This window comes from Marmota monax, unplaced genomic scaffold (genome assembly GCF_021218885.2).
Source record: "Marmota monax isolate L192 unplaced genomic scaffold, Marmota_monax_Labrador192_F-V1.1 WCK01_AAM20220418_F8-fsc00069, whole genome shotgun sequence".
NCBI lineage: Eukaryota > Metazoa > Chordata > Mammalia > Rodentia > Sciuridae > Marmota > Marmota monax.
Genome location: NW_026695243.1, coordinates 9,021,728 through 9,033,577, shown reverse-complemented (window position 1 = coordinate 9,033,577; position 11,850 = coordinate 9,021,728). Strand labels below are relative to the sequence as shown.

The 11,850-nt window shown below is 44.2% G+C and overlaps 1 protein-coding gene across 1 annotated transcript; it reads left to right on the top strand.

Moving 5' to 3' along the window:
* The first annotated feature begins 1,557 nt into the window (after positions 1-1,557).
* Spink4 (serine peptidase inhibitor Kazal type 4) lies at positions 1,558-11,717 on the top strand. The gene is made up of 4 exons (XM_046457164.2): positions 1,558-3,042; positions 5,437-5,477; positions 6,859-6,971; positions 8,660-11,717. The coding sequence occupies exons 1-4, from the start codon at positions 2,982-2,984 to the stop codon at positions 8,703-8,705; spliced, it is 261 nt and encodes an 86-aa protein (XP_046313120.1). The 5' UTR covers positions 1,558-2,981; the 3' UTR covers positions 8,706-11,717.
* Positions 11,718-11,850: the final 133 nt, after the last annotated feature.

Genomic DNA, 11,850 nt, shown 5'->3' with positions numbered 1-11,850 from the left:
TGGGGATGTGGCTCAGTGGTCAAGTGACCCTGAGTTCAATCACTTGACCACTGAGCCACATGCCCAGCCCTATTTTGTATTTATTTAGAGACAATACAGAGCAATAGTAACAAAAACAGCATGGTACTGGTACCAAAACAGGCGGGTGGACCAATGGTACAGAATAGAGGACACAGAAACCAATCCACAAAACTACAACTACCTTATATTTGATAAAGGGGCTAAAAGCATGCAATGGAGGAAGGATAGCATCTTCAACAAATGGTGCTGGGAAAACTGGAAATCCATATGCAACAAAATGAAACTGAATCCCTTTCTCTCGCCATGCACAAAAGTTAATTCAAAATGGATCAAGGAGCTTGATATCAAATCAGAGACACGCCGTCTGATAGAAGAAAAAGTTGGCTACGATCTACAGTCTGTGGGGTCGGGCTCCAAATTCCTCAATAGGACACCCATAGCACAAAAGTTAATAACTAGAATCAACAAATGGGACTTACTCAAACTAAAAAGTTTTTTCTCAGCAAAAGATACAATAAGAGAGGTAAATAGAGAGCCTACATCCTGGGAACAAATCTTTACTCCTCACACTTCAGATAGAGCCCTAATATCCAGAGTATACAAAGAACTCAAAAAATTAGACAATAAGAGAACAAACAACCCAATCAACAAATGGGCCAAGGACCTGAACAGACACTTCTCAGAGGAGGACATACAATCAATCAACAAGTACATGAAAAAATGCTCACCATCTCTAGCAGTCAGAGAAATGCAAATCAAAACCACCCTAAGATACCATCTCACTCCACTAAGATTGGCAGCCATTATGAAGTCAAACAACAACAAGTGCTGGCGAGGATGTGGGGAAAAGGGTACACTTGTACATTGCTGGTGGGACTGCAAATTGGTGCAGCCAATTTGGAAAGCAGTATGGAGATTTCTTGGAAAGCTGGGAATGGAGCCACCATTTGACCCAGCTATTCCCCTTCTCGGTCTATTCCCTAAAGACCTAAAAAGAGCATGCTACAGGGACACTGCTACATCGATGTTCATAGCAGCACAATTCACAATAGCTAGACTGTGGAACCAACCTAGATGCCCTTCAATGGATGAATGGATAAAAAAAAATGTGGCATTTATACACAATGGAGTATTACTCTGCATTAAAAAATGACAAAATCATAGAATTTGCAGGGAAATGGATGGCATTAGAGCAGATTATGCTAAGTGAAGCTAGCCAATCCCTAAAAAACAAATGCCAAATGTCTTCTTTGATATAAGGAGAGTAACTAAGAACAGAGTAGGGTCGAAGAGCATGAGAAGAAGATTAACATTAAACAGGGATGAGAGGTGGGAGGGAAAGGGAGAGAGAAGGGAAAATGCATGGAAATGGAAGGAGACCCTCAGAGTTATACAAAAGTACATACAAGAGGAAGTGAGGGGAAGGGGAAAAATAATATAAGGGGGACAAACGATTGTCAGTAGAGGGAGCAGAGAGAGAAGAGGGGAGGGGAGGGGAGGGGAGGGGGGATAGTAGAGGATAGGAAAGGCAGCAGAACACAACAGACACTAGTATGGCAATATGTAAATCAATGGATGTGTAACTGATGTGATTCTGCAATCTGTATATGGGGTAAAAATGGGAGCTCATAACCCACTTGAATCAAATTGTGAAATATGATATATCAAGAACTATGTAATGTTTTGAACAGCCAACAATAAAAAATTTAAAAAAAAAAAGTAAGAAACAAATAGGATTTAGGAACATATTATGAATAGACTGTATCTTAAAATCCCTAATTGAGTGTATCTTAAGCCTCTCAAGGGGAATAATTAATACAAAAACATTAAATAAGCCCAAAGAACCAGAAATAGCTGTAAAATTAGAAACTGACAGGTAACAAAATTTTACATTTGCAAAGTTTCAAATTAATAAAAAACTTTTATTTCTTAAAAAAAAAAAATAGAGACAGGGTCTCACTGAGTTGCTAAGTGCCTTGCTTTTGCTGAGCTGGCTTTGAACTCATGATCCTCCTGCCTCAGCCTCCCGAGCCACTGGGATTACAGGCACGCAGCACCACCAAGTCCAGCTTCATTGTATTCATTTTATAAGTCAGAAATTCTTTGAAGGCAGACAATCAAATTACTCCTTCATATGTATATTACAGAGATATGGGGGAGTTTTAGATACTGCTTTTTCTTGAAAAGAATCCTGTGTTTAACCTATTAAAATGGAAATGAGCATATAGTACCTGAAAAACATGAAAGTATCTTTCTTCTAATGTTTTATTCTGTGTCAGAAGCAGGGGGCTAGTACATGCAGCATGAGAAACATGCTATTTAAAAAGTCTTATTTTGCCTTTATTTTATCTGCTGGTTATGCCCACTTCATGGCACCAAAAAATAAGTAAAAAGAATCAGTTTTGTTTATATTTCTCTCACTGCATACTTAACAAATGTTTCCCATCTGCTCTCACCAATCCAGTTTCACAGCTGTTCTGGGAGAAAGGCTGAGTCAGAATTATCATCTGTTTTGTGCACAGATAAACTGAGGCCCAGTTAAGGAAAATGGCTTTCCTGAGTCACAAAGTTGGTGGGGGAGGTACTGACAAAGGTATCCATGACTCCAGCCCCCTTTCTCTGCCTCCTCCTACTTGCTGTTTTTTCTGTTCTTTCTCTTCCCTTTTCTTTTTACTTCAACTACCCTTTCCTTGCTCCAGTCTACTTTGTAAGTTATCCAAACATTTGCTCCCTCCAGAAATCTGCCAGTCTCATAGCCACAGCTCCATGTCACCAGAAACTATTTGTCTTGAACAAGCCCTTTCCTGGTTCCAGGATGCAGGGATTAACTTGAGGTGACGCTCTTGTCTCCAACTGGCCCCAGATAAGATAAGGGTGGGGATCAGCACTATAAACAGGTTTCCATCCTTCCTTGCCACCCAGGCCCCAGTTAGCTTGGGCCACACCAGCTCAGGATCAGCATGGCCGTCCGTCTATGGGTGGTCACCCTGGCCTTGGTTGCCCTCCTCGCTGTGGACACGGGTGAGTGGGTAGAACCTGGACTTTGTACTGGTAGAGAGCTTGGGAGTGTGGGTAGAGGAAAGGTCTGGAACACACCGTGAGGACTCAGCTCTCTGCATATGCCTTCCTTCTACATATACACCCTCTACTGTGGTGGGCAAACCCCTGAGTAGGAGAAAAGAAACTTGAGTTCAGATTCTAAATTTGGCCTAGAATTGCCAAAGTCCCCTTCCATTTGGGGCCTCAATTTCTCCAGCTATACAGCAGGAGGTTGTCCAGTTCATAGTTGCACTGGGCAATTACTGGACTAGAGGTTGAGGGGGCAGTAGGAGTGAGTGAGTGTCAGTCCTCAGGGCCAATAGGCAACTATGCTCACTGAGGGCTGATGGATGCTGAGAGACATTCTGACTCCTGTTCTGCCATGACATGCTGTGCTTTGAGTCTATGAACAGCCATGTGAGCATTTGGGAGCTCTTCCCTGGGAATCCTTGTCTGGGGCTAGACACATATATCTGGAGTGGGGCTTCCTTGGGGCTGGAATACATCAGCACTTTCACAGCTAAGGCACTGTGACCCCTTTAACACATCAGTTACTAAAAACAGACAAAGCACTCCTGAGGGACCTTAAGTCCAATGGGTAGAGAAGGGAAACAGACAATAAACAACATAGGTAAAATGTATGTTAAACAGTAGGCTAAAATGTGGTAAAGCCAAAGGAAAAAAATATCAAGCTGGGTAATAGGGATTAGGAGGTGACTGCAATTTTAAATCAGGGGAGATCTCTCCGAGAAAAAAAGGAGATGAGTGAGCCTTGTGGCTATTTGGGGGATTCCAGGCAGAGGGAATAGCCAATGCAAAGGCCCTGAGGTAGAAGCATGCCTGGAGAGTTTGAGGTACTGTGAGGATGCCAGTGTGGCTGGAGGGCAGTGAAGGGCAGGGTACACAGCAATAGGTGAGACAAGAGGCAAACTAGGAACTAAACTGGGTAAGGCCTCCTGGGCCAATGTGAAAACTTGGCTTTTCCTCTAAAACTGGGAGGCACTAAAGGGTTTTGAGGCAGAGTTATATTTTTAAAGAATTGCTCTAGTTGTTATACTGAGAATAAAGTAAATGGGGGTAGGTGGAGAGACCAGTTGGGATCCAACTGGACAGAAGTCATAATGTTTTAAGCAGGCCCTGGCAGGTCCTCAGGGCCATTGACTCACGGCCACTTCCTCATCCACTTCTCCAAATGGGGACACACTGTGGCAATGAGAAATGGGTCCAGGGGCTCTGGTCACACACAGACTGCTTACTCCTAGCCTAGCACCAGTTTTCTGAAGGTTTCAGTAAAGTGTTTGAAGAGGATCCTTGTACACATTTCAGATCCTGCATGGACTGAGTGAGAAGGGGGCACTTTGGATCAAGGTCAAAGGAAGCTGGGGTGTGAATGCAAAATTTCCCCGCATTTCCTAGGAAGAAACTCTGGACTCTCCCTTCCCCCGGCATACTTTAGTGGTCAATTTCTGAATACTGAATGTGGGAATTGACCAGGGTGCTACAGAGTCAAAGAACCCAAGAAGCTCAGGTTCACAGGGAGGCAGGGTGACCCAGTGAGTGGGGTAGCATGTGATTTTGTGGCAAAGCCCAAGTTCAGGTCTGCTCAGGAAACAATGGGGGAAAGTCTTCTGAGCCTTGAAAGGATGGTATGATTCAATAGGAGAAAGGGGGTAGGCAACATTTCAGGGAGAGGGGCTTTGCATGAACCAAAACAGAGCCTGTTACAGGAACAGTGAGCAGAAGAAAAGCTGGACTTAGGGACATGCAAGGTTAGATAGTGAGCCGAAGGTCAGGTGCCTCAGTCCTACGGGTGGGCTCAGGGAAGCAGAGCACAGCATCCACCACTGCCTCCTTTCTTCCCTCCTTTCTTCAGAGCAGCAAGAGAGGTCTGAACAGTGGTTAAAATCATGTATTCTCTGGGGCTGGGGTGTGGCTGAAGCGGTAGCACGCCCGCCTGGCATGCGTGCGGCCCAGGTTCGATCCTCAGCACCACATACAAACAAAGATGTTGTGTCTGCCGAAAAAAACTAAAATAAATAAATAAATATTTTAAAAAAAAAAATCATGTATTCTCAATGCCTGGCACAGAGTAACTACTGAGTTGTTGATATTATTATGTGGGACACCATAATTTCAGTGGACTCTGAATGAGGAACATGCTGGTGACTACCTTCCTGATTTGAGACTTTCTGTCACTATGTATGATACACAAGATCACATCAGCTTTCTGGAAACCCTATCCTCTGGGTTTGTTTGAGAAATTCCAGATTGGTAGTGTTGGGGTCAGGACTCCCAGAGAAGGAGAAACAGTCCTCAGACCCCAGGATCTGGGACCTAGGACCAATGTTACCTTATTCTTACTGATTTGTTTTTCAGAGGTGCCAGTGTCAGCAGAAAAGCTCATTTTCTCAAGAATGGTAAGGCAGATGCTTGATGTTGTGGCCTTCCCTCTGCAGAGAGAAGTCCTTTCATCCATGCTGGAACACCAGAATTATTCTCCACTCTTGCTCAGATACCTTCAATGACTCCCAAGGAGGTCAGGGTGGACTCCTGAGCCTGCATGATCCCCAGATTATTCCCTCTAGGCTAAGCAAGTCTATGCCCTTCATCAAAGCCCTTGGGATCTGTCTCAACCTGGTCTCCAAGGCCCCTTCCCTCAGTGAGATTCTCCTACCAAGGTTTAGCAGCACATAGCATCTTCTCTGCTTTGTGTAATACAGACCGACCATATGATTCAGGCCAAAGAGGTGACCTTAGCACACTGAATGGCCCCATGGAGTGCCAGTCATTCCCCACTGGGTGTCATCATTCATCCCTTTACTCTGAGTAGACAAACATCAAGTTGCCCCTGAAGCCTATTCCACCTAGCTTCTGGGTCTAACATCCCCAGTGATCCTAAGGCAGTGATGACGGCATCCTTGGGAACATCAATCAGTCCTTTCAAATAGATGAATGAGTAAGTTCAAAGCCACCTTCCCATCCAACAGTGTAGCATCTTCCTGTCAGTCCATCAGAACGAATCCAGCTCCACATACTTGGTGCCAGATAAAAAGCCAAATATTTAACATAATTTCAATTAGTCCTATGCAAGGAACATTCCTAATTTTTACACATGAGGAAACTAATATTCCAACAATGGAAATAGCTCATCCAAGTTTACACAGCTGGTCCGGCAGAATCCAGGGCTTTAGCCTGAGCTTTCAGTGCTGCACCACACTGCCTCATTCTCCCTTCTCCCTGTGCCAGGGCCCAATCTTGACCCGGTTCTGTCAGGTATAGTCTGAATCCCTTTCAAATTGAGCCTCAATTAAGCTCCAAGCCCTGCCTCATTTCTCCAATCTTCCCACACTATGTACCTTCCTTCCAAGGACTTGATAGGCTACAGTGAGCTCAGGGGCTCCTGGGAAGAAGGCCCCCTAGGATGATGGGTTCTGTCTCCTGGGGTCCTCAATCAGACCAACAGAGAGGTTCTAGTTGGATCCTCTGAGGAGTAATGGAACCAGTCCCCAAGAACTTGAGGGCACAAACTCACTCTACACAAATACACAGTATACTTGGGAAACCCACACCTCAGTAGACACAGCAACATACTCAATATGCATCCAACCACAGGCACCTGGTCATGTACACACACACAAATATACCACAGGGTCCTGAGTGGCTGGTTTTATGTTCACTAGACCTACACACAGTTTGTCTTGAATTTGGCTCCATCCTGGTGCCTCTCAGGCTCCAAGCAGAGCTCCTATATCCCTCCCTATTGTCTCTGATTTTGAGTCTCCTCTGTCTCCTCCACAGCCCATCTGTGAGCACATGACAGAGCCTCCAAATTGTTCCCAGACACCTAACCTCGTCTGTGGCACTGATGGGGTCACATACAACAGTGAATGTCATCTCTGCTTGACCCGAATGTAAGAACTCCCAACTCAGCTTGCTTGGGTAGGCCCCATCTTGGCTGCACACAAATCTGAAAAGAGAAAGAATTGACCGCCTTCTTCCTTCACATATGCTTGGCCTGCGGAGTAGTGATATTTACTCTTAACAGAATGAGCCAAAATATGATTGAAAGAGAGGGCATGATTCCAAGCAGAAGCTGGTGGGGGTAGAGGAGAAGGGCCAGAAACCCTGGGTTCTTTTTCTTATTCTGCCCTTGATTGCTAGGGTCACCTCATTCTATAGAATGTTCTTTCATTCTATAGTCAATAATTATACTGAATACAATAATTATATTGAATACTTACTATGTGGTAGGCACAGGACAGAACAGAGCACAGTAAGTTAGATAGCACTGCTGGCCTCCTAGAGCATCCAGTCAATCTAAGGGGGAAGCCAGGTTGACGGTCAGCTAACTGCACCACAGAATGCCCAAGGCTCATATGGACAGGGCACCATGGTAACAAGGAATGGGCAGAGGCAGGGAAGACTGCCTGGAGGAGGTAATACCTGAGCACAGCCCTGAGGGATAAGTGGAAATAAGCTAGAAAGGAAGAGGTAGGGAAGATAATTCCAGATAGAAGAGAGGGAGCTGGGGAAGGCCTGGAAGGGAAAGAGTGTATTTGAAGAAAGTGGACAAACTGGAGTGTGAAGGGAGAATGGGGGAGGGGCAAAAAATTAATTCAGAGAGGTAAGGAAGAGGCTAGAACATGACTTTGGTAAAACCGATCACCTACTTGGTCTCATTTCTTCACCAATAAAATCCTGAGAGTCAGCTTGAGAGCTAAATGAGTTCATGAAAGAAAAGAAAGGTTCTTTCTTTGTGGCTGGAAACCACAAAGCTCTAGACAGAAGTGAAAGTTTGTATTGGAGGAACTGTAAGAAGCAGCAGAACACTGTCCAGTTTAGAAAAAGATCAAAATTAGACTCATAGTTAAGAGATACATTGAGCTGGGTGCAGTAGCGCACGCCTGTAATCCCAGGGGCTCAGGAGGCTGAGGCAGGAGAACTGTGAGTTCAAAGCCAGCCTCAGCAATGGCAAGGTGCTAAGCAACTCAGTGAGACCTTGTCTCTAAATAAAATACAAAATAGGGATGGGGATGTGGCTCAGTGGTTGAGTGGCCCTGAGTTCAATCCCCAGTACACCCCCCAAAAAGAGAGATATATTGATGGTAGAATTGCAGGTTTGTTGTGTAAATGGACATGAAAGGTAAGGGGACACAGAAGGCAAGAACAACACGCTGCTCTTCTAACCCATGGGCTTGGGTGGCTGGTGGTGCTAATTGCCAAGATGTGAACTATGAGGGTGCAGGTAGTAGTTGTAGGATACAATGTTTGTGAACAATTGAACCTCTGGTATATACCAGAGATGTGCAATGGACAACTGCATAGTCAGGAAGGACAGAGGTCTGGGCAGGAGACAGACTTGGCAGTCATAAGCATGCACAGGTGGTGGAAATCCCAGGAAGCTGAAATCTCCCAGGGGCAAGATGTAAGAAGGAAAGGTTATAGAAATACTCACAGATCCCTGGGATCTGCCCTATATTCCTACACTGTAGGATATGGGAGTGGGTTCAGCAGGGTATCTGCACAGATAGGGCCTGGTCCTTGAAGGGTATGTTATAGTTCCCAGAGGTATCCTCATTCTTGTCTCCTGTAATCCCAGAAAAACCAAAAAGGATATCCAGATCATAAAGGATGGCAAATGCTGACCCTGAAGGAGCGCCTCAAGCCAGGAAGCTTCAAGCTGGAGAACAGTGTTGGGCAGGGAGGAGATGTGACATAAAATAAAAGCTCCAGCCCAACCCAGGGAAGTGAACCAGTGTCTTTGGGGACTCTGGGGGAGGTGATTGTGGTGAGGGCTGGGAGGGTGGATCTTGCACTATTCTTTCTGTTATAAATCCGATGTCCAACTCCTTTCCATCCCTCTGGTGTTCAACCCTATCTCATGTCTCCTTTGAGGTTTCAGTTGTCTCCTGCCCACTTGAGAGGTAGCCTCTGACCCCAGGACAGTGCCTGGAACCTGGATGAGATCAATATCCTTTGCCACTATTGATATGTGTGGTTCAGCTTTATTCACCCCCTTCATGGAAGCACACCCTGCGTGACTTTCTCTTGGGTTGTTCAGCACTCTGGGGCATGCAGAAACATACACAAATTCGATACAAACACAGCTTATATTCAGGAAGTTTACACAGAACAGTGAACTAGGTCTTCTGTTCTAAATCCTCTGAATGCTTCCCTAAACCCTGGCCACCTAGACTGTCACCTGAAAACCTCTTGGATATTCCAGTGTCCAGTTAACACCTGGCAAAACAGGATGACTTCCAGATCCTTTTCTGCTCTTTAGGTCAACATCTGCTGACTAGATGACATTAGACACAACTCCAGGCACACATAGCACATGTATATCCACACCATGGACCACAGAGACACAGAGCACTAGAAATCCCACCAGAGACCTCAACTTGTGGTACATGCCAAATACTCCCCCCCTCCCTTTTGGCCTTTTTGCCTCTTGATAATGGTGTCAGGGGAAAGGAGTGTGGAGAAAGGCCTGACCAGGCAAGAGCAGTTGTTTCACATGGATTCAGATTTCTGTTCTAGGTGGCTAGAAAGAGCAGGAAATGCTCCAAGAAACCATATGTCATTGAGAAGAAAGCCGAGCAGGAAAGGCAGAAATTGTTGCTGATAGATTCCAAGTGGCAGGATCTGGGAGATGATCTTCTATAGGCCCTTCTACTACTATTGATAAACTTGTTTCCCATCTGCAAACAAATGATGTAAGATTCAGTTTGGCAGTTAGAGACAGAAAACCAAAAATAATAGAAGCTTAAGCAGATAGAAATTAATTTGACAATTCCTTGCTTCTATATTGTTTCTCTATCATTCTCATCAGTTTCCATCTTAAAGTTCAAGAGAGCTCTTCCAATCCCATCCAGCATGACTGCATTCCAAGTTACAGAAAGGAGGAAAGGGCACACCACCTACTATTGAAGACACTTCCCATAAGATGTATAAATTCAGTTCAATTGGATAAAATGCCCCTTGGCCATTTAGAAGCAGGAAGACTGAGAAATATCATCTTTACCTGTGTAAAAATGAGGGGAGTTCACTTATTGTAGGAGGAGAAAGTGGATATTAGTGACATCTGAAAATCTCCCTCCAAAGCGAGAAGGCTCTTTAAACCTAAGTGGCACAGATCAAACATCTCAGTGATGCTTTCTTTCATGGATTCCACTCATATGCTAAGAAATCAAAGATTAAACCTGAACATTGTGGCAGACACCCTACTAGAAGAAATTCCTAACCCCCATTTATAGATGTGGACCACTCTAAAAGTCAAGAGTGAGCCCTAAAAGGCTTATCTATGATATGCGACTCTGTTACCCTGGGCATTGTTGATTGGCTAAAAGATTCTTGCCTGGGAATTTTCAAATTGAAAACAAGGAAACTAAGGCAGTAAGATGTGTGATGTGAAGACTGCAACGATGTTCACTGTTTTGAGATTACAGAAGGAACAAGATAAGGACTTTGGTCTTTATCCTAAGAGATGTGGGGAGCACTGGAGGTTTCCAAACAAGGAACTTATGTATTTATGTACATGACTTATGAACTGAGGCTGCTCTGTGGAAAATGAACTGGAGAGAGCAAGAGAGACCGAAATGGTAGCTAAATAGAGGAAAAGACATAAGAAGTGAATGAATGTATATAACCCCAAGTCACTGGGGAGGCAGAACAATAGATATTAAAAGCACGGGCTCAGGGCTGGGGGCGTAGCTCAGTGGTAGAGGACCTGCCTAGCACATGCAAGGCAAGGCCCTGGGTTCCATCCCCAGCATTGATAAACAAACAAACAAATAAATCAAAGGAAAGCACAGGCTCTGACATCAAACTGCTTAGCTCTGTGTTGTGGCTTTACCACTTACCACTTTATTTATTACCGTGAGCAAACTACCCAAATTTCCTCATTTTTTTCTACCTCTTTTATTATGTAAAGATTAAATGATTTATAAGAACTTATAATAGTGCCTGTCACACGACAATTTCTTTTTCCTTTATTTCTTTTTTTTCAGATATCTGTTTTTCCCCACATAGTAATTTCTTACTAGTCTGAGGTCTTACCCACCCAGTCCTAAACTGCTGGGACTTCAGTGAATCCCTCTCTGTCAAATGAAGTGGGCCTTGGGCGGCCTATAGGGAGCCTATCTCCTGAGCACTATGATAAAGAATGAAATGACAGCAGCTGATAATGTTTTTTCCCCCTGTGGGTACAGGGGTTTGAATTCAGGGGTACTTAACACCGACCTACATCCTCGGCCTTTTTTTATATTTTATTTTTAGACAGGGTCTCACCAAGTTGCTGAGAGCCTCACTAAATTGCTAAGGGTGGCTTTGAACACATGATCCTCCTGCCTCAGCCTCCTGAGCCACTGGGATTACAGGAATGCACCAGCAAGCCTGGCTGTTGACCAGTTTTATTTTTATTTTTTTCAATTTTATGAGGAATCACCATTTTGTTTTGTTTCTTTATTTTATGTATTTATTTTTACATGGTGCTGAGGATTGAATCCAGTGCCTCGCATGTGCTAGGCAAGCATTCCATCACTGAGTCCCAGCCCCAGCCCCTGTTGACCAGTTTTAAAAGGCAAGGCCCACATCTCTTAGGATAAAGACCAAAGTCCTTACCTTGTTCCTTTTGTAATCTCAAAACAGTGAACACACAGAGCCACTCTCAACTTTTTAAAAATAAATTCTGACTATAGCTACAAAAGGTTTTACCTTCTTAAGGCTCATCAAACCAAACCAAACCAAACCAAAATACTCTTCAGCTTGAGGAAAGTTGGTTAAAAGAGC

Excerpts from the sequence above, each read along its gene's own strand:
- Spink4 (XM_046457164.2), top strand. The coding sequence starts at position 2,982 with ATGGCCGTCCGTCTATGGGTGGTCACCCTGGCCTTGGTTGCCCTCCTC. Across the intron at positions 3,043-5,436 it reads CCTCCTCGCTGTGGACACGG|AGGTGCCAGTGTCAGCAGAA; the intron begins GTGAGTGGGTAG and ends TTTGTTTTTCAG. Across the intron at positions 5,478-6,858 it reads AGCTCATTTTCTCAAGAATG|CCCATCTGTGAGCACATGAC; the intron begins GTAAGGCAGATG and ends TCTCCTCCACAG.